At 39.3% G+C, this 21,707-nt stretch overlaps 1 protein-coding gene across 3 annotated transcripts in view; it reads left to right on the top strand.

Annotated features, from left to right (window-relative positions):
* Positions 1-21,707, top strand: part of HIPK3 (homeodomain interacting protein kinase 3) — a 95,311-nt gene that overhangs the window by 25,598 nt on the left and 48,006 nt on the right. For all 3 annotated transcript variants that reach the window (XM_056131015.1, XM_056131024.1, XM_056131006.1), the window contains exon 2: positions 6,725-7,817. In XM_056131015.1, coding sequence (XP_055986990.1) covers positions 6,727-7,817 — 1,091 coding nt within the window. In that variant the 5' untranslated portion in view covers positions 6,725-6,726. The remainder of the gene's footprint in view (positions 1-6,724; positions 7,818-21,707) is intronic.

Below are 21,707 nucleotides of genomic sequence, written 5' to 3'. Positions count from 1 at the left end.
CTGGGTTTCGAGATTTGTTTCTGAGTCTCTGGGATCATGGCCATTTAAGCAGCTTGATCAGGAGCCAGAGAGGCCGTTTGTGGGCAATGACTTGGGGTCTCGTCGGGGTGGGGAGGACAGGACCGGCTCCACCCCCATCCCGTGAGGCCCTGCGTGTCTCGTCACTGGGGGCCCAAACCTGACTGTCCAGTGGCCTCTGGAGGATGACAGCCACCAAACCTCCAAGGTGGAGCAGGCGGAGGCATAGCACCCTTTCCCCCCTGGGGTGGCCCAGCGACAGTAACCTACTTTGGGGTCCGAACACATTTCTGCCAAAAGCCGCTGGGTTTCGAGATTTGTTTCTGAGTCTCTGGGATCATGGCCACTAAGCAGTTCAACCAGGAACCAGAGAGGCCATGCCTCCAGTTATATAGCTGAGCCGGAGGTGGTTTGTGTGTGTGTCTCCCACATACCTAATTTTTGGCCGTTTACTTTCTTGGTAAACTTTTCCCCAAGTTTTTGGGATCTGACCAAAGGCACAGCAGCAATTTGGGGGTATCTGGAAGTCTGAAGGCGCCATGAGGCTACTGATGCACTCGCCTCACAGGTACAGATTGACCTGCTGGCGGCACCATACCCCTGCTTACAAGTTTGTTTTGCCTGTCTAAAGCATTTGGATATTGCCCTATTTTTGATGGGCATAAAATGACACTTTACTGCAGCTTTTTATTATTAATATTTTTGGATCACACCTGGCGATATTCAGGGGGATACTCCTGGCTCAGCACTCAGGAATTATTCCTGTTGGTGCTCGGGGGACCATATGGGAATCTGGAGTCAAACCCAGGTCAGCTACGTGCAAGGCAAATGCCCTACCTGCTGTACTATCGCTCTGGCTCCCCCTTACTGTAGCTTTAATTAGCATTTTCCTTTTTGATGGTGAGGTTGAATAAATTAATTTTTTTTATTACTCTCTTGCAACAAATTTATTTCTCCTTTCCCTCCCTTTCCCTTCATTATTGTTGATGTTATTGTTGTGACTGGAGGTTCCACATCTGTCTGGATGTGTCATGCTTACATGTTCTTTTTGCAGGGTTGGGATTTGAAACCAAGGCCTGACACATGCGAGGCATTGCTGTGGTGCTGAGCCACATTCTGACCCCTAAATATATTTGTTTAGCTGTGATGCTTGCCAATGGTTGTGGGGGTGGGGGGAATTGGGGATATCACACATCCGGGTGTTTTGCACACTTGGCTGTGTTGCTCATGGAAAAGTTTTGTACTCCTTTAGTCGAGCTGCTTGCACATGTGTTCACTGGGATTGCACTCTTAGACACGTAAGTTATAGTTGTGGCACTTGCCAGGAGTCACTGTAGTTCTTGGTTGAAAGTTTAACAAATCTTTGTATTAAAACAAATACTTCTTTTTTATCTGCTATCAATTCTATTGAGTTTTTTGTGACATGATTTCTTCACACTTTTTGTTTCATGTATGTTATAAATATTTCCAATATCATTTGATATGAATAAAAACTAAATTTATATAAAGTCAGGTTTTCCAATATTTTTTCTCCCCTCTGTCATTTTTTTTTTTTTTTTATTTTGGCCACACTCAGCTGTGCTCAGGGCTTATTACTGACTGTTCAGGCATCACTTATGGTGGGGCTCAGGGGACTATAGGGTGCTGGGAATTCAACCTGGGGTCAGCTCTGTGCAAGGCAAGCATCTTAATTGCTGTGGTATCTCTCCAATCTAAGGTTTTCCTGACTTTCTCTTTTGTAGTTTATGCTTTTTGTGTCTTTAAAAATATTCTTTCTTTCATAAATTTATGATTTGTTAAAAATAAAACAATTTAAAATGGAACTTGATAAAAATTATTGAATTATCTTACCACATTTTTTAACTAAATAATCCATTTCTTCTATGTATTTTCAAAAAATAATAATCTGGGCTAACTGTGACCACAAGTGGAAACCTTTAGACCTACGTTACGCTTAGTATGAAATTTCAATTTCTGCTAATCAGATTTTTAGTTTTTTAAATGATAATTTGTCAAAGTTATTAAATTCATGTTTCTATATGTCATCTGTAGCTTATTTTCTGAGAATATTTTGAAATGTTTTTTTATTTGATTTAAAAATCTACTTTTATCATACTGAACCCTGACAACAAAAAAGTGTTAAAGTCCTATTGTAAGTTTGGTTGTTTAAAAATCAGTCACATGCTAAAGTGATAGTAGCAGTTGTTTTCTTTGTGTGGCGTGTGCTCAACCTAAATTCAATCTGGCACCACATATGGTCCCCCTGAATCCCATCAGGAGTGATCCCTAAGTGTAGAGCCGGGAGTAACCCCTGAACACTGGTGAGTGTGGTACAAAAACAAATCAGTGTGTGTGTGTGTGTTGGGGAGCAGGCCTCAAAGGGTTAAAAATAGATATTAAATCAGGCTTTGCATGCTAGAGTCCTGGCTCAGAACTGGGAGTAGCTCCAAAAACTGCTGAATATGGCTCAAAAATAAAAAATAAAAGTAATAATACTGAGTCACTGAGGGATAAGAAAATAAAGTTTTGGTTCATTTTATTTCTAACAGCGATGTACATGTCAGTGTTTTCTCTAATAAAATTAAAGAAATAGATTGTATTTTGTGGAGGAGATGTAAGAAAAACTAATTTATCGTTTGTTGTTGGGGCCTTACGTGACCATGCTTGATGATGTTTAGGGGTTACTCAGGAATCACATGGGATGCTGGATCAAACCCAGATTCGCTGGGTAAAAGCAAGGGTCCTATCTGTTGTACTATCTCTCCAACCCCAAGAAATTTTCATTTTCAATCTATTTTACTAGAAGCAGAGGAACCTGTTATTTGGAAGTTGCTCTGAGATAATCGGAAAGAGGTAGTGTTTCTCAGAAGAAATGATGGATAGCATTTTGAGGATAGAACATGTGGTACTGTGTTGATAAGGATAGGTCAGATCTTGGGGCTTGACTGAGATGAAGGAGAGAGGGCTATGAAAGATAAGTGGATATAGATGGTGACTTGGCAGTTACCATCTGGTAATAATGTGTTTATATAATTTGACTAAGACCACATCATTCTGTTAGTGAACACTGGAAAACTTAAGATACTACATTTTCACATAGGACAGTCCTCTAGCTCTACTAATTTCAAAGCAGTTGATCACTGAAGGATGTAAGGCATCATTTGTTTTTATTGAATCTTTTTGTGATGACAGTATATTTGGGTGGGGGTATGCCCAGTTTTCATACCGATGAGACATATATTCTGTCACTGAACTGCATTCCTTGTGAGATTTAATTTAAAAACAGAACCTGATTGCATATGAATAATATATAAATTTAGCAGTGACTAAATGACTTAGAATTGACTACAGTAACTTAGAATTTTGATATTGACTAATAGGTGGTGTGTATAATAATAAAGCATTTCTATCTCTGCCTTCACCCACCCACTTTTTTTAAGACAGCCTTTATGGTATGTATAAAAGTAAAAGAAATCTTACCTTTACTTTTAGGTGCTTATTTGGTCACTTTACTATTTTGGTTACTATTAAAGGACATGGATAACTCTCAATGTTGATATGAGTCTAAATGGCCTAGGGAGTGCATAAATATGCAAATACCCGGATCTCATTACGGACTTATTGAATCAGTTAATATATCTGGGTTGAGTTTTAGTTACTTGTTTTTATTCTTGTCTTTCTTTTTCCTTTATTGTTACTCTTGATGATGCTGTGATGACTGAGCTTGCACACATGCCTGGCCATGCTTTTGGTATGGGTGGAGTTTGTGTGTGTGTGTGTATGTGTGTGTGTGTGTGTGTGTGTGTTTCCCTTTCCTTTTGGGGGCGATTAGGGGGCATATTGTGCAGTAATGCTTATAGTTTACTCGTGATTTTGTGCTTCAGGTTCACTTCTGGAGGAGCTCAGGGGATATATGCAGTTCTGGGGATTGAATCAGGGTCAGCCACATGCAAGACAAGTGCCTTAATAACCTCTTTACTATCTCTGCCCCACCCCTATTTAAAAATAAACATTTTTTCCCCTTCTTTTTGGAAAGTAGAAGAATTTATTGGAAAGTAGAAGAGAAAGGAAAAAGAGCTCCCCACGTGGGGAGGAACTTAGTATAGGACTAAGTTAAAAGTCAAAACATTTTTCTTAAGGAAATGTGTAAGCAAATTCAAAAGCACTGCATGTCCTCAAATAACATAATTTTGTTCAATACAGTTTGCTATATACTCAAGAAAATAGAAAATTCATTAACCAAAATACTATTCAAAGTCCTGGTTCTGTTTCATTTTGATTAAAGAACTTATGTTTGATGTTACGAGAACTTAACTGTAAAAAAAACCAAACTTTTTACACCACCTTCAAATTTACATAATGAAGAATTTATGGTTAATGTGATTTATTTATTTGCTTTCTGTGTCACACCTGGTAATGCTCAGGGTTACTCATGGTTCTGCACTCAGGAATTATTCCAGTAGGTACATGGGGACCATATAAGATCCCGGAATCAAACCCTGGTTGGCCTTGTGTAAGGCAGATGCCCTACCGACTGTACTATTGCTTTGGCCCTGCTAATGTGATATCGACATCTGCATCACTTCTTCTCTGTATTATTTTTTTTTATTATTTTTTTATTAGTGAAACACCATGAGGTACAGTTGTAGATTTACAATTTTTTGTGCTTGGGTTTCGATTATACAGTGATCAAATACCCATCCCTCCACCAGTGCCCATTTTCTGTATTATTTAAAGTAAATCACAGATACATTGTTTGCTTCCTGGGGTTTGGGGTGGGCATCCTTTCTCCAGTTTTAGTTCTTAGTCCTGGCTCTCTGCTCTGGGATCAACTTTTTTGGTTTGTTTTGGGACCACATGTGGCAGTTCTCAGGGCTTACTTCAGCCTTTGCACCTAGGGATCACTCCTTGTAGACTCAACCATAGGGGTCCCTGGGTTTGAACTCTTGTCAGCTACATGCAAGGCAAGTGCTTAACCCTGTGTATTATCTCTCTGGTTCCCCAGGTAGATTTCATCTCTTAACTATAAAATGTACATAATAGGTTCTGTAGGTGATGTAAAACTTCTTTTTTGAATAGGGAATTGATACATGCATATAGTAAAGGTAAAGGTAAAGGCCCTCCCGTTGTTCGTCGATTTGCTCGAGCGGGCCCAGTAACGTTTCCATTGGAGACTTTGTCACGGGGAGCTTGCCAGCTCTGCCATGCCGGTGAGATACTCTCCGTAGCTTGCCGGGCTCTCCGAGAGGGGTGGAGGAATCGAACTCAGGTCGGCCATGTTGGCTGCGCGCAAGGCAAACGCCCTACCGCTGTGCTATCGCTCCAAGGCGTTTGCCTTGTGCGCAGCCAACATGCATATAGTAAAATATTAAAAATGTTTAAAAAGGGTGAGGGGACTGGAGAGATAGTACAAGGAACTTGTCTTGCATGTGATCAACCTATTTGATCATTGGTACCCCATTCAGTGATCCTAAGCTCCAGGAGTAAGCTCTGGCCACTGCTTTGTGTGGCCCATAAGAAAAAAAAGTTTAAAAAAGGATCTGCATTGTATGTCTGAGGACTCTGGGTGGTAATCTTACTATATATAGATGTTAATAATGACTATATTGCTAAATTATATTTAATGTCTTAAATCAATCTTCAATAAAAATAAAATAAAAACTTATATAGTGAAAAGTAACTTTCTCATTACTCTTATTATGCTCACTAATTATTTTCAAAAATAAAATAAAAAACTTATATAGCGAAAAGTAACTTTCTCATTACTTTTAGTATGCTCACTAATTATTTTCAACCCACAATTAAAGATATTCATTGTATAGAAATATATACAAATAAACAGTTTTTTTTTAAGTTAAACATAACAGATATTGTAAAGTACTCATTTTTTTCTGATTTTTTTCCCCTCCTCATGACTATCATTTTTGGGAAAAGAGCCACATAAATAAATAGTTGGATAAATAAGTTGTTTTATTCCCTTTAAAGAACCTGGTCTACGGCTGGAACAATCATATCATAGGGCATTTGCCTTATCATGACCAACCTGGATTTGATTCCTGGTACCCCATATGATCCCCTGAGTCCTCCAGGAGTGATCCCTGAGCCTGAGCTCAGAGCCAGCTATAAACCCTGAACACTGCTGGCTGTGGGCTCCCAACCCCCCACCCAAGAAAAGACATTAATCAATACATTTTGTTGTTGTTGTTGTTTTTGCTTTTTTGGGGGGGGCGGGGCACACCTGGCGATGCACAGGGGTTACTCCTGACTCTACACTCAGGAATTATCCCTGGCGGTGCTCGGGGGACCATGTGGGATGCTGGGAATCGAACCCGGGTTGGCCACGTGCAAGGCAAATGCCCTACCCGCTGTGCTATTGCTCCAGTCCCAATCAGTACATTTTGAATGGATGTTTAGATTGTTTCCAGTATGGTATTGCTTTACCCAGTGCAGCATTAATATTATTGTACTGTGACTGCATTGCCTAATTCTAAACCAAATTACATTCATTTGTAATTATTTTAATTGAAAAATTGCTTTGCCACATCTTTGTACAGTGGTAGTGTTTGCTTTCTACTTGTTTTATCCAAGGGAAAAAACTTAATAGATTGTGTTTTTTAAATTATGGATTTGACCCTAAAATGTGTTCTTCACAAGATAGAAAATTTTAAAAGCTTTTATAATAATATTTCCCTTTTCTCTTTTTTAGGTATGGCCTCACAAGTCTTGGTATATCCACCATATGTTTATCAAACTCAGTCAAGTGCCTTTTGTAGTGTGAAGAAACTCAAAGTAGAGCCAAGCAGTTGTGTATTCCAGGAAAGAAACTATCCTCGGACCTATGTGAATGGTAGAAACGTTGGAAATTCTCATCCTCCCACAAAGGGTAGTGTGTTTCAGACAAAGATACCATTTAGCAGACCTCGAGGACACAACTTTTCCTTGCAAAGTGCTGTTGTTTTAAAAAACACCGCGGGTGCTACAAAGGTCTTAGCAGCTCAGAAACAAGCCCAAGTAGAGGCACCTCAGATTGGGGTGTGGCGACACAGGTTAAATTTCCTAGAAGGCCCCCAGAGATGTGGATTGAAGCGCAAGAGTGAAGAATTGGATAATCACGGTAGCGCGATGCAGATTGTCGATGAATTGTCCATACTTCCTGCAATGTTGCAAACCAACATGGGAAATCCAGTGACAGTTGTAACAACTACCACAGGAACAAAGCAGAATTGTACCACTGGAGAGGGTGACTATCAGTTAGTTCAGCATGAAGTCTTATGCTCCATGAAAAATACTTATGAAGTCCTTGATTTTCTTGGTCGTGGCACTTTTGGCCAGGTTGTCAAGTGCTGGAAAAGGGGGACAAATGAAATTGTAGCAATCAAAATTTTGAAGAATCATCCTTCTTATGCACGTCAAGGTCAAATAGAAGTGAGCATATTAGCAAGACTTAGTACTGAAAATGCTGATGAATATAACTTTGTACGAGCTTATGAATGCTTCCAGCACCGGAACCATACTTGTTTAGTCTTTGAGATGCTAGAACAAAACTTGTATGACTTTTTGAAACAAAATAAATTCAGTCCCCTGCCACTAAAAGTAATTCGACCCATTCTTCAGCAAGTGGCCACTGCACTGAAAAAGCTAAAAAGTCTTGGTTTAATACATGCTGACCTCAAGCCAGAGAATATTATGTTGGTGGATCCTGTTCGGCAGCCATACAGAGTTAAAGTAATAGACTTCGGGTCAGCCAGTCATGTATCAAAAACTGTGTGTTCAACATATCTACAGTCTCGGTACTACAGGTAGGTGAAGTTACTTTTTGCTTACTTAAAGGAGATTAAATTTCTTTCTTATTTCTTTTTTTCTTTTCTTTTTTTTTTTGGGGGGGGGACCACTTTTGGCAATGCTCAGGGCTTACTCCTGTCTCTATACTCAGGACTTAACTCCCGGCAGTGCTCCAGGGACCATATAGCATGCTAGGGATTGAACCTGGGTCTGCTACGTGCAAGTCAAGCACCTTATTTTTCCAGCCCCCAAAAGTTGAGTTTCTGCTGAAGAAAATAAAAATATTCTGGGAAAAGAAATCAAGGCAAGATCAGATTAGGTTTCAGGCTCTCGGCAATAGTACCTGCTTAAGCAGTATAGAAATCTTTTTTTCAGCATTTCATGCCAAAGTGGTCTTTTTTTTTCTTTGTTAGTGGAAGACCTATAGGACTTATGATAGATAACTAACATAACTCTTTAAATATTGAGGCAGGACTTATATTGTTATTTATATGTATCTTTGGGCATCTCAGCACTCAGGGACTGGAGAGAGAGTACAAAGGATGAAGAGTTTGCCTTGCATGCAGATGATCCTGGTTCAGTTCCTAGTGCTTTAGGGATTCCCTGAGCACCATCAGGAGTAAGCCCTGAGCACTGCTGGGTGTGATCCAACCCCCTTCCTCAAAGTCAAGAAAAAAAAATAAAAAGACAAAGTCACATTTAACTGAGTGTTAAAAAAATTATAAAAGTTCACAAAATTATTATTAATGAAGATAAAAATCACTTCAGTTGCTGTCATGATCTGTTCAGGCTACCTCTTCATAACAAGTTCTGATGTGTTTTTCACACCTACATGTTGATAATGATGCTTTAGTGTTGGTGCTATGAAGAGAATTTTTTAATTTGGGGTAGGTGGGAGGGCCACACCTAGCAGACTCAGGATCACTCTGGTGGTGCTTAGGGGACATATGGGGTGCTGGGTATCAGACATGGTTGTCAGCTGTGTGCAAGGCAGTCGCCCTATCCTCTGTATTATAGCTCCAGCCCCTATGAAGGGAATTTAAAGAAAAGAATTCTGGGGCTGGAGAGATAGTACAGTAGGTAAGCTACCTGGTTTCCCTGAGTCCTGCCTGTAATGATCCCTGAGTACAGAGCTCAGAGTAAGCCCTGAGCACAGTTGGGTGTGGCCCCAAACCGAAACAAATAAAAGGGAAAAAAAATTGCTATGTAAATATAATGGGTAGCCATGTTCTGTAAATATAATGTTAGCCTAGAGTATGGCAGTAGTCTTAAGAGCTAGATAATGACTATCAAGATTTAAAATATGTACTTATATATGTGTTCTTTGATTTTAAGTCTTATAATTTAGAGAAAATTTTAATATTTCAGCCTGAAAGTATGGTTTCAATGTACTTTATTGTTTTAAGGTAGTTTTTGGGGTTTTTTTTTTTTTTTGCTATACCTAGTAGTGCTTAGGAACTACTCTAATATCTTGACATGGTATTCAGGGGGTTGTTCCCAGTGGTGCTTAGTGGTCTATACATTAGCCGGGATTGATCCCAGGGCACTGCATGCAAAGCTTGTGCTACCTCCTCAGTTCCCAATGTATTTGAGAGACACAGTAGGAAAATATAAGGTCTGCTAATAAAAGTGAGCAGGGAGTATCCCCGAAGCACAGCTGGGCGTGGTTCCCCTATCCCAGCCAAAAATAATCAGCTCCACATACATCCCTTAGTAGTAGATCATGGGAAAAAGTGGCTTACCACATTTATGTCATTTACTGGCAATTAAACTTATAAAATATACATTAGAAATTAGGACTAAAGATTAATTTAGCCTTTTTTAAAATTAAAAATTCCATATTTGCTACTGGTTTACAATACTATAGAATTTCAGGAAGTATAGCTTTACATTTGTATGTTTAGCATTCACTGCACCCACCATTGAAGTTTAGTACTATTCCACCCTGTAAAAGACACATTTACCCATTTCTCTCTCCTCGAGCTCCTTTCCTTTTTGTAACTACTATAGTTTTTTTCTTTTGTTTTTTTTTTCCGTGTTGTTGATTTTTGGGTCACACCTGGCTGGGATCAGAGCTTACCCCTGGCTGGGCTCAAGAGACCATATTGGGTGCTGGGGATTGAACCCGGATTGTCTGTGTGGTCTGTGTGCACGGCAAGTGCCCTACTCCCTTACTTGCTCTACTTTTCATTCTGGCCTCTAGTTTTGACCAGGTCTAGAATTTATATCTCCCTGCTGTCTCCAGTTTGCTTGCTCTGCTTATATTTCACACATGTGAAAACATCTGTAATTGTCTTTAACTTCTTATTTCAATGAACACAGTCACCCTAAGTTTTATCCATTTTGTCCAAAAAGGTATGATTTCGTCTCCCCTTTCCCCCTCCATTCTCTCTCTCCCTCTCTCCCTTCCTCTCCTCTTCTCTCTTTCTCCTTCCCTCTCTCTTGGTCTCCCTCTCCTCTGTCTCTCCCATTCTCTTTTTCTTTCTCATTCTCTCTCTGATTCTCTCATTTTTGGGCCACACCCGGTAGTGCTCAGGGCTTCAGATTCTGTGCTCAGGGATCACTTCTGGCAGTGCTGGGGAGACCATTTGGGGTGCTGTAGATCATACTCGGGTCTATCGGGCTAGGCAAGCACCCTACTGCTGTACTATCGCTCTGGCACCCCCACCCCCATTCTCCAGCAGAGTAATTTATCATTGAGCTTCTTTATCTGTTTATGGGCATTTAGGTTGAATATCTAGTTTATCCTTTAGCATATTCCAGTTGTATGATTTTTTTTTTTAGTATTCTGTTTATTATTCTTAAAACCTTCTAATTTAAGATGGTTTAAAATTTATTGTAATTGTGACAGGGTGACAAGTCTTATTTTAATTATGATTGATTTGGTGCTAGGAATAGAAGCCAGGGGCTCAAGTAATATTTACTGTCTCATAGGATTAGATTTGTGATCCTCTATGCAGAGGACAGGTTTCTTCACCTTCTCCCCCACTCCCCCCACATTGTACTACAAGACAAGCTTTACTTAAATTTTTTTCTTCAGGAAAAATTACTTTAAAATCTTAACATGGGGCAAATGCTGTTTTTCACTTTTTCCCTTTGTATTCTATAGTTTGGCCTTAAGAACTCTCATAGTCAGCTAGCATATTATATAACACCCCTGGCTCTTGCTGCTTGAGCTCTATATTTAGTTCACTTGTTAGTAATGACTTCATTTTATTTGGGTCTTGCATTCTATGTATCAAATTTAGCTCTGTGATGCCTTAACTCCTCTATTTGAAATCTTTTGCATTAGGTTTAAAATAAAGCATATTACATTCTTGGATGATTTGTTTATTAAATGTTTCTAGAGAGTAAGGGAAATTTTTTCAGTTAACTAAAATGCTTTGTATTTTATGATACTAGTTTCTAGTATTAAGCCTGGCACAAATATTAGCTGCTATGGAAGCAGCAACAACAAAAAGCTATGAGTAGTTACTTAGTACAATTAGTAATTTTTTAAAAAATATGTCAAGTGATTTACTTGAATTTTAGAAGCTATATAGTTGCTTTGCCAAATATAGGTTGTGTTTAGAGTAAGAAGAATGAGGTTCTTATAAACAATGGTGATTAACAATGTTTGCTTAATTTTACTGGGATTTAAAAGGAAAGCTTCGGGGGCCAGAGCGATAGCATAGCGGATAGGGTGTTTGCCTTGCACATAGCCTACCTGGGTTCGATCCCCGGCATCCCATATGGTCCCCCAAGCACCGCCAGAAGTAATTGCTGAATGCAGGACCAGGAATAACCCCTGAGCATCGCTGGGTGTGACCCCAAGCCCCTGCCCCCCAAAAAATAATAAAAATGGGAGCTTTATAAATCAGTTAGGTTCAGGAGTTAGAGGAGTTAGAAATGATGAAGGTACACTGATAAAATGTAGTATAGTTCATGATCAAGGGTTGTAAATTATCAGTGTAATTTTGCATGAAAATGGCAAGCAGGTAATCATTACTTAATTTCTTTAGTACTTAAATAGTAGGTAATCATTGCAAATAATTTTCACTATTTGATTGCAGTTTATATTTTGAACTTGACTACTTCTGGCTTAGTTTGTTTTTCTTAAAACTAGGATGCAGTAAGCAGAAGTATGTTAGACTTGATTTTTTACCCTATGTTAAAAACATAATGTATTTATAAAATGAAAGTAGGAAGGAACAACAGTACCAAATTATTTTTGAGCTAACCATAGTAGATACATTTTTACTTCAAGTTTGATGGTAAATGATCTGTATTTAAGTACAGGTTATGTGTTGTTTTATTTCTTTGAACTGTGCAACACAGAAATGTAGTAGGGCTAGCTTAAAATAGATAACAGACAGTGGCCAGAAATTGTTGACTACTATAGATGGTGAGGCTGTCTAGCTCTTGCAGTGAGATAAGCCAGAAGTACATGCTAAGGGCATTGATTTGCTCAAGGTCAGCATGTTCTAAATTCAGCTGCTTGAGTATGGTTTCTGTCAAGAGCACGTAGGGCTCTTGAATACATAAAAGGTTTTAGCTGCAGGAGGTGCTATATTTATGAAGCGTGGTGGAAACATCTTGGTCTTCAGTACATCCTCCCTCTTTTTTTTAAAGAAAAAAATTACAGAATTTTAGGGTCAGAGAGATAGCTAAATGATGCGCTTTGTATGCTGGTGACCCAAATCTGATCCCTAGCACTGCATCCTTGAGTACCTCTGGGAGCAGTCCCATGAGTGTGGAGTCAGGAGCAGCCTCTGAGCACTACTGGGTGTGGTTTCAAAACCGGAAAACAAACAAAAACAAAACAGACAAAAACACTCCCCCCAAAAAAAAATCCTAGAATTTTAGGCTGTGGTTTTAAGTTGTTTGAGAAAATAAGGACAAGAAAGGAGGCCATAAACTATAGTATTTGAGTCTTTGCTAGTTACTGAGTAGTTTAGCTTTGTTACTGAAATAAAAAATGTTTTTTCTTTTATATGTGGTAGTTGAAAATAGCTGTGGAATGGTACACAATTTATTTAGATTCATCAGTTTTAATTTAGGTCATTCCACCCTCATGTGTTTTTAGACCCTGGAGTATCAAAGAAAAAATTCCTGTAATAAAATTATATAGCTGCACTTGGTCTTTAAGCCCTTGTTCTCCCTTGAACATGTATCTCATATGCTTGTATCCAAGTCTCTTTACTTGCTTGTTTTCCTACTCGTAGGCCTGTGTTCTCTCTTGAACAAGTAACTTCCTTGTCTTTGTGTCTCTTTGTGGTTTTTCCATGCTGGGGAAACCTGTGTTCTTTCTTGAACACATTTCTTCCCTTTCTCTCCCCTTACATCTGTCTAAATTTTGAATTTTGTTTAATAAAAACTATCTTGCTTCACCAAAAAAGAAAAATTACAGAACAAGACCCATAGATAACAGCCAATGTTTTATTTAGAGTACTTTATAATGATAGGCTGTGTTCTATATCCTTTTCAAAGTGTTTGTATGTATATCACCTCATGTGTTTCATGTCTTATCTCTGTGAGTTAAGACAATTAATTAGTGAAATTCATGTTTAGTAAGTGAAAAACTGAGACTTAATATAATTCAGACTGTCCTAAATTCAAATGACAAATTTAACTTGATCTTTTATTGACCCATTTTTGTGTGCTGATACAGTGGTAAGAATCCAGAGATGATTGAAATATGATTTTATTATGTAATAGAAAAATTGTATTAAGAAGTTTTAAAATATGTACCTAAGGGATTGTAGGGGTCAAGGTGCTTTCCTTTCATGCATCCAACCCTGGTTCAAGCCCTGGCACTGCATTTGCCTTCCCCATCCCCTCCGAGGACTCCCAGGAGTGTCTCCCACACCATAGCCTTCGTCCCTTAAAAAAAAAGTATTAGGGTTAGGGCACATACTATTGGTATGGGAAACCGTCCCGGGAACATTTCACCTAGTCTGAGACTTCAGAGAAAACTTCAGTGGGAGGTGTCTGTTCCACTCCCCTATACTCCTACCCTCTCTACCCCATAAACTTTCAGAGTAGAGAAGGGATTTGTATTGATTTGTCTTTGTGAATATTTGTGAATATTCTTTTTTTTCTTTTCTTTAAATTTTTTTTTTCATTGAATCACCATGGGGCTGGAGCGATAGCACAGTGGTAGGGCGTTTGCCTTGCATGCGGCTGACTTGGCCCACCCCAGTTCGATTCCTCTGCCCCTCTCGGAGAGCCTGGGAAGCTACCGAGAGTATCTTGCCTGCACGGCAAAGCCTGGCAAGCTACCCGCGACATATTCAATATGCCAAACACAGTAACAAGTCTCAAAATGGAGACGCTACTGGGCCTGCTTGAGCAAATCGATGAACAACGGGAGGACAGTGACAGTGACAGTGAATCACCATGAGATACAGTTTCAAAGTTGTTCATGATCAAGTCTCAGTCATACAATGTTCCAGCACCCATCCCTTCACCAGTGCACATTTCCCGAAGTCAGTGTCCTTACTTTTTTCTCCTCCTCCTTTTCCTTTCCTTCTTTTCCTCCTCCTCCTTCTCCTCTCCACCCCCTTTCCTCTTTCCTCTCTATCTCTTTCTCTTCCTCTCTCCCTCTCCACCCTCTCCACCCTCTCCACCCTCTCCCCATTTTCCTTTTCGTCTGTGTGGTCTGCAGTACTGTTATTGAAAGGGTATCATGCGTATCTTGGTGATTATTCTTTCTAATATAAAACAGCCTCATATCTAAAAAACTTCATTATTGATCTGATATTGCTGGCAGTTTTTTCTCTGTGTCTTAGTTTTGTTTTGCTGGGATTACTTCCTAACTGGTGTTCCAGTACTACTCCTGGTGGTGTTGGCTAATCCAGCTGGCATTTCAATGTGCAGGCCTAAGGATGTGGTGCTGTTGGGACCCTGTGGTATTAGGGTATATCCAGGCCTTCTGGCAGTGTTCAGGGTTCAGCTGATGCTCATGATTCCAGGTGGTGCTGGGAATCAAACCTGGGTCATTTCATGCAAGGCATGTGCTTTAACACCTGCATTGTATCTCTGACCCCCTCATAAAATAGTTTTTGTTTGAGAATCTTTATTAGAAAAATAAAAAATACAACAAGGTTTTCAACTAGATTTAATTTTAACAAAGATCTCCAAAAAGGTTTTCGTTTTTTTTGGCTTTATGGGTCACACCCAGCGATGTTCAGGGGTTACTCCTGGCTCTGCACTCATGAATTAGTCCTGTCATTACTGGGGGACCATATGGGATGCTGGGGATTGAACCCGGATCTGCTGAGTGCAAGGCAAATGCCCTACCTGCTGTATTATTGCTGTGGCCCCTCCAAAAAGATTTTCAATGCTCCATATGATGGCTACGGATATAGATTATTTGATATATTAAGTCTTCAGATAAACATTTCAGCCGAGGTCAAGTCTTTTAAAAACAGCTTTATTTATAGTGTTAACATTCATAGCACATATATAAATGATAAAAACTATGCACATTTATAACGTACAGTATGTGACTTTTTCTTTACTCACGTTTGTAGGTCTTCCACAATTTTAGAACATAAAAATGTTCTCATAAAGTCTCTTTCATACCTTTCTCCAAAGAAATGTAATTTTACAATATGTGCCCCTTTTTGACTGCAGTTTTCCACTTAGCATGTTTTTGAGGTTCATCCACTTTGTGGCAATGTATCACATCTTTTTATTGCAATATAAAATTTCATTGTATAGGTATATGCCACATTAAAAAATTTTGTTCAATAGTTTATAGGGACTTTAAGTTTTACTACCAAAAAGATGCATGAATAGAGAGCTAGAATCCACGGTTGTGTCTTCAAAATAATTGAATATCTGTAAAGTATTGTGCTGTGCTAATTATGCATGGAAGAGCAGAGCAAATATCAGTTACCATTGTGGTGCTTATCCTTAAATGTATAGAAAGAACAAGGAAAGAGAATAAGAGGATGAGTCTAATTTTTGTTGACATCTTATTTTGAAATAAGTATATAAAAATGTTGCAAAAATAGTGTGTGGAATTCCTATTACCCTTAGATTCTTCCAGTGTTTCAGATGTAAACATTTTATCACTCATTCTTTGTTGTGTATGCTTCACAAGCCATTGCCACACACAGTTTTTTTCTTACAGTGAGAATAAGATTCAGACACAAAGCCCTTTTCCTTTTAAACACTTGTGATACTTGAGTAGCCAGCAGTGGTCAGTGACAGTACAGCTTCAGAGGGCCAACCTCAGGTTCGATCCTCTTATGTCCCTTATGGTCCCCTAAACACTGCCAGGAATAATCCCTAACCATTACCAGGTGTGGCCTCAAAACCAATAAAAAAAAAACTTCTTTTTGGGGCTGGAGAGATAGCACAGCGGGTAGGGCGTTTGCCTTGCACACGGCCAACCCTGGTTCGATTCCCAGCATCCCATATGGTTCCCTGAGCACCACCAGGAGTAACAATTGAGTGCAAAGCCATGAGTAACCCCTGTGCATCGCCAGGTGTGACCCAAAAAGCAAAAAAATAAAAAAACAAAAAAAACAAAAAAACCTTTGTTTTTGTTTTTATGACTATAAAACATTCTCTTGTTATAACGTCAGCACAATGATAAAAGTAATCAATGCTGTATTGATAAAAGTAATCAGTATTGATTTGATTAACTGTTATCAAACTGCTCAAAGTATGATTTGATTTAATGAAATTTAGTACTAGTAGATCTTTTGTTGAGATCTTGTTAGTCTCATGGGTGATCCTTAGCCCAGAAATCAACCTAAAACAAATTGCCATTTGTCTTTTTAGAGTCCTATAATCTTGAATAGTTAGTCTTTACCTTTCATGTTTATGCTGTACTTGTTCAGTTATCTTATAGAATTTTTTTTCATTCTGATTTGTCTGATATTTCCATATGTTTTGGAAGAATGTCACAGCAGTGAGGTTCTCTCATTGGGAGGCACATGGTATCAGTTTGTTCGTTATTGGTAATGCGAGCTTTGATTGCTTCGTTGAGGTGGTGATTGCTTTTTTCCCTCTATTTTATGGGGTTTTTCCTTTGAACACTGTTTACTTAAATAGCTTCTCATATTTTCATGGACCAGTTTTAGCATCCAGTGATGAATATTGCTTTTAAAAATTATGTGTGGGGCTGGAGTGATAGCACAGTGGGTAAGGCATTTGCCTTGCACTCAGCTGACCTGGGTTTGATTCCCAGCATCCCATATGGTCCCCTGAGCACTTTCAGGAGTAATTCCTGAGTGCAGAGCCAGGAGTAACCCCTGAACATTGCCGGGTGTGACCCAAAAAGCAAAACAAAATAAAATAAAAAGATAAAAATAAAAATTATGTGTGGGGTTGTGAAATGTTTTTTATTTCTCCATAAGGATTTTTTTTTCTATATGGAAGAATTTTCATTTTATTTTAAAAGTTGTTTCTTTGAAGACTTACATATGGACTTTTATTCAGTGAGTTATGAAGTTCCTTGTCATTATTTACTGCACAATTATTCTGAACTCTTCATCAAGAGCCTCTTTAAACTTTCCCCCATGTCCCTTTGACATGGACCTTCTTTGAGTGACTACTTCCTGGCATTGCAAGATGTTCCAGGCTGACTTTGCACTCTTAACTCTCATTCCTGGTACTGATCATTTCTCTGAGGATTTTTTTTTTTTTGGAGAAATTTAGAAAATAGGAACTGGATTGTAGTCCTAGATATGCTCCCAAGTACTAGGATATTACCGTTTTTATACTCTGGGTGCAAAACTAGAAAAAGTATGTGTGTGTATTTTTGTTTCTATATTAAAACCAGCAATACATACTACATTCTCAATTCTGACAGTTCAATTCATCCTTTCCCTCTTTCAATCCCTTCTCTAATATTGAGAGACTTGACACTCATTTTCAACAGTATGTTCTTTACCTAAGCAATTCTAGAATACACTTAATTTTGGAATAACTAACCTATTTCAGTGCTAATTTACTAACTAGTGCACAGCACGTATACAGTTCTTTTATTCTCTAGACTCAGACTTGAAGTATGTAGTTAGTGAATTCGCCAAGTTACTTGAGACCCTCTCCCTGATTTTCTTGTGATTACAATATTTGGCATAATTACTAAAGGCTTCATATAATGTCTGTGCCCCACTTTTTACAAAAATATTGGCATAAAACATGATGATTCTTCAGGGAAATGCTGTATGCCATTTGTTTGGAATACAGTTAAATTCATTTCATTGTATTTCATTTTGGAAGTTCCCATATCCTTGTTTGTTTATGTAGTGTCCTGAAATATTAACATAACAATCATTTCCATAACAATCAAGATTATACTGAAAGCTTAAATGTTGTCTCAAAAATACCCCACCCATTCTTTCCTGTCATTCTTAGATAAGAATGGTAGCACTGTAGCACTGTCCTCTCCAGCGGGGCCCAGTAACGTCTCCATTGTGAGACTTGTTGTTACTGTGTTTGGCATATCAAATACGCCACGGGGAGCTTGCCAGACTTTGCCGTGTGGGCGAGATGCTCTCGGTATCTTGCCGGATTCTTTGAGGGGGGTGGAGGAATTGAACTCAGGTCAGCCAGGTCAAACGCCCTACCCACTGCCCCATCGCTCCAGCCCAGATAAGAATGGTAAGCATTATTATTAGTTTGTGGTTTTATGTTTGTGTACTTGCCCTCAGCATGCAAGTATGTATATGAATATGGGGCGTGGTGGTGGGGTACTCATGAGAGAGAGATCGGTTTCCTTCATTTCTCTTTCTCTACCAGAAAGATAACATACTTTAGTATGTTTTAGCACTAGACTTCTTGGGGTGTGGGCTGGGACCACACCTGGCATGCGCAGGGTTTACTTCTTGGGGAATGGGGGGCCAGATGGGGTGCCAGAGATCATACTTGGGTCAGCTGTATGCAGGGCAAGTGTGCTACCCACTGCACTGTAGCTGTGGCCCCCTAGACTCTTTATTTTTTTTACATTTTTCATTGAGTTTTTACATTTGGTCACCATGGAATCACACAATATTCTAGATTGGGTTTCAGGCATAGCAATATTTTAACACTGATTCCTTCACCATATCTCATTATGTTTTAGTGTTGAAAAAGCACTTTGTGGGATTACCATGGTTTTGTTAGTAAGCCCTTTTCCAAATTATAGACTGTTTAAAATTACAAAGAATAGCTGTGCATGTGTAGTTTTAAATTGTTTTAGAGTATAAATTTCTAGAAAGAGAATTTAGTCAAAAGGCACATAGAGTTTGGTCAGATATCCCCAAATTTCTCAGTTAAGAAAGGACCAGTTTACATTTCTACTAAGTGGATAATTGTGCTTGTGTCTGTTCAACAGAATGTCTTCTTTTAAAAAATCTTTTTTTTTTTTTTAGATTTGTTTATATAACGGAGCCAAAGAGATACCTTGGCACCTGTTCAATCTGGTTTTAGTCACTGACACTGCATATGGTTTGTTGCCAGGAATGATTCCCGAACACAGAAATACAAAGCCAGGAGTCCTGAGCATCCTGAGTACTGCTTACTGTCGCCCAAAAGCCAAAAAAAAAAAAAAGGAGAAAAGGAAAAATTTGGGGCCAGAGCCATAGTACAGTGGGTTAGGGTGCTTACCTAACCTGGGACAGACCTGGGTTTGATCCCCAGCACCCTGTAAGTTTCCCTGATCCCCTCCAGGAGTGATTCCTGAGCACAGAGCCAGACCTGAGCTCTGACCACTGCCAGGTGTTGCATGCAAACCAAAACAAAATAAAAAAGAAAGAAAAGATTTATTTATAAGGGATGTTGGGCTGGAGCGATAGCACAGTGGCAGGGCATTTGCCTTGCACGCGGCCAACATGGCTGACCCGAATTCGATTCCTCCGCCCCTCTCGGAGAGCCCTGCAAGCTACCGAGAATATCTCGCCCGCACGGCAGAGCCTGGCAAGCTCCCTGTGACGTATTCGATATGCCAAACACAGTAACAACAAAGTCTCCAATGGAGACATTACTGGGCCTGCTCGAGCAAATTGATGAACAATGGGAGGACCTTTACCTTTACCTTTATAAGGGGTGTTAAAGAGATTTTAGCCCTTTATTCGTGGTATATGCTTCAGGAGTGCAAAGTTTGACTCCTTGGTGGGGGAGGGGAGTGCAACAGGGACGTATTTTTATTTTTTTGTTTTTTTGGGTCACACCCGGCGATGCACAGGGGTTATTTCTTTCTCTGCACTCAGGAGTTACTCCTGGCGGTACTCAGGGGACCATATGGGATGCTGGGAATCAAACCTGGGTCGGCCGTGTGCAAGGAAAACGCCCTACCCTCTGTGCTCTCTCTCCAGCCCCAGGGATGTATTTTTGACTGTAGTGGAGCCAGATCTGGTGGTACTGCTTGGCAAGCTCTGTAGTGCTGGGGGTCAGATCCAGAGTCTTGAACGTGCAAGGCAAAGTGCGCTGTCACTTGTCCATGTTGTGCATGGTCCCTTTTTTGACTTTTATGGTGTTATTTTGCCTTGTAAATTTTTTTTTGTATGGTCATTTTCATCAATATTTGTATTTATTGCCTGTGAGTTTTAAGTCATAATTAGAATGCCTCTTCCACACCAGATTTAAAGAATCATTCTATTCCAGTACTTATTGAACTGATTTTTTAATATTTAGATCTCTAATTAGAGTTTATGCTTATAATTGGTGGTAAGACGTGGATTTAATGTTCCTTTTTTTTATGGGGATGGGGCAGGTCTGGGATCAAACGTAGGACTTCTCATATACAAGGCTTTACTTGCTGAGTTACAGTCCTAACATCTGAACATCTTCTTGCTCTGCAATTTTATTTTTCGTTCAGCATACCAACACCAGACCCTCTGTAATGCCTGTTTCCTTCCACCATTGTCTCAGGGTACCCTCAACCTCCAATCCCATTCCTTAATGCCTCATTCTATTCTCTGGTCCTCCCTTCCCCTTCCGGCGGTGCTTGGGACTTGCTCCTGACTCATGACTGGGGAAGCTTGGGAGACCATATGGGGTGCCCGGGATCGAACTCAGGTCAGATGCATGCAAGGCAACACCTTACCTGCTTACTATCACACAGGACCCTTACTGGAGACCATTTCATAGGTTCTGTGGCTTTGGGTCATTTGCTGTTTATCTATTTAAATGTTCTTTTTCTAAGTAATCAGTTGGTTACAGGGGGCATTCATTTTTTGATGGGATAGATACAGGAAAAGTTCTAAGATTATGATACATTTATCTATGTCCTGAAAGGAATTTACTCTCCAGAGTGAGTGGAATAAGAGCCACAGGCAAAGGAAAAGCATGTGTGAAAACTCTGAGGTTGGAAGAAGCTTGGAAAGATAAAGAATCTGAAAGCCTGCCAATGAGACTTAGACCTAGTGGAAGTGGGTAAAGTAGCCATGTGACTTGGAGTTGGAGGGCAGCCATAATATGGTTTATATTTTATTCACTCTGCCTGCTACTTGGAGGGGGAAGGGAACTGTAATGAAAGCCGGAGGAGAGGAGGATACCATTATGCAGGAGGCATTAGGTAATCTACAGTGAGGAAGAGAGGTGCAGTAGAATGAAATGGATTTGACACACATTTTGTTATTAGTACAGTTATTTTGCTTTTCTCAAACATCTTTTCCTCTGAGAGGACAGATATTTGAGAGGCTGATTTAAATTGTGTATGAATTTAGATAAACAACCTGACTTCCACAATTTCAGTTTTCTTGTTTGATAAGTAGAAATATAGTTATGGCTCAGAATATGTATATATTCTTGTATTTTTAACTGTGTTAAAAGCTTTGTATTAGGACACATACAAGGATAACAAAGAGTTATTTTGAGGACTAAAATATAGCTTCCATGAAAAGCCCAAGATGAGGGAACATCTATGATGGTGAACACATGAACATTTGGAGACAATGCCACACTTGGAGAGGACACAGAATTTTCTG

Source organism: Sorex fumeus, unplaced genomic scaffold, assembly GCF_029834395.1.
Source record: "Sorex fumeus unplaced genomic scaffold, SorFum_2.1 ptg000007l, whole genome shotgun sequence".
Classification (NCBI taxonomy): Eukaryota; Metazoa; Chordata; class Mammalia; order Eulipotyphla; family Soricidae; genus Sorex; species Sorex fumeus.
Note: the sequence above shows the minus strand (reverse complement) of the source record. Positions and strands in the feature narration are given on the sequence as shown.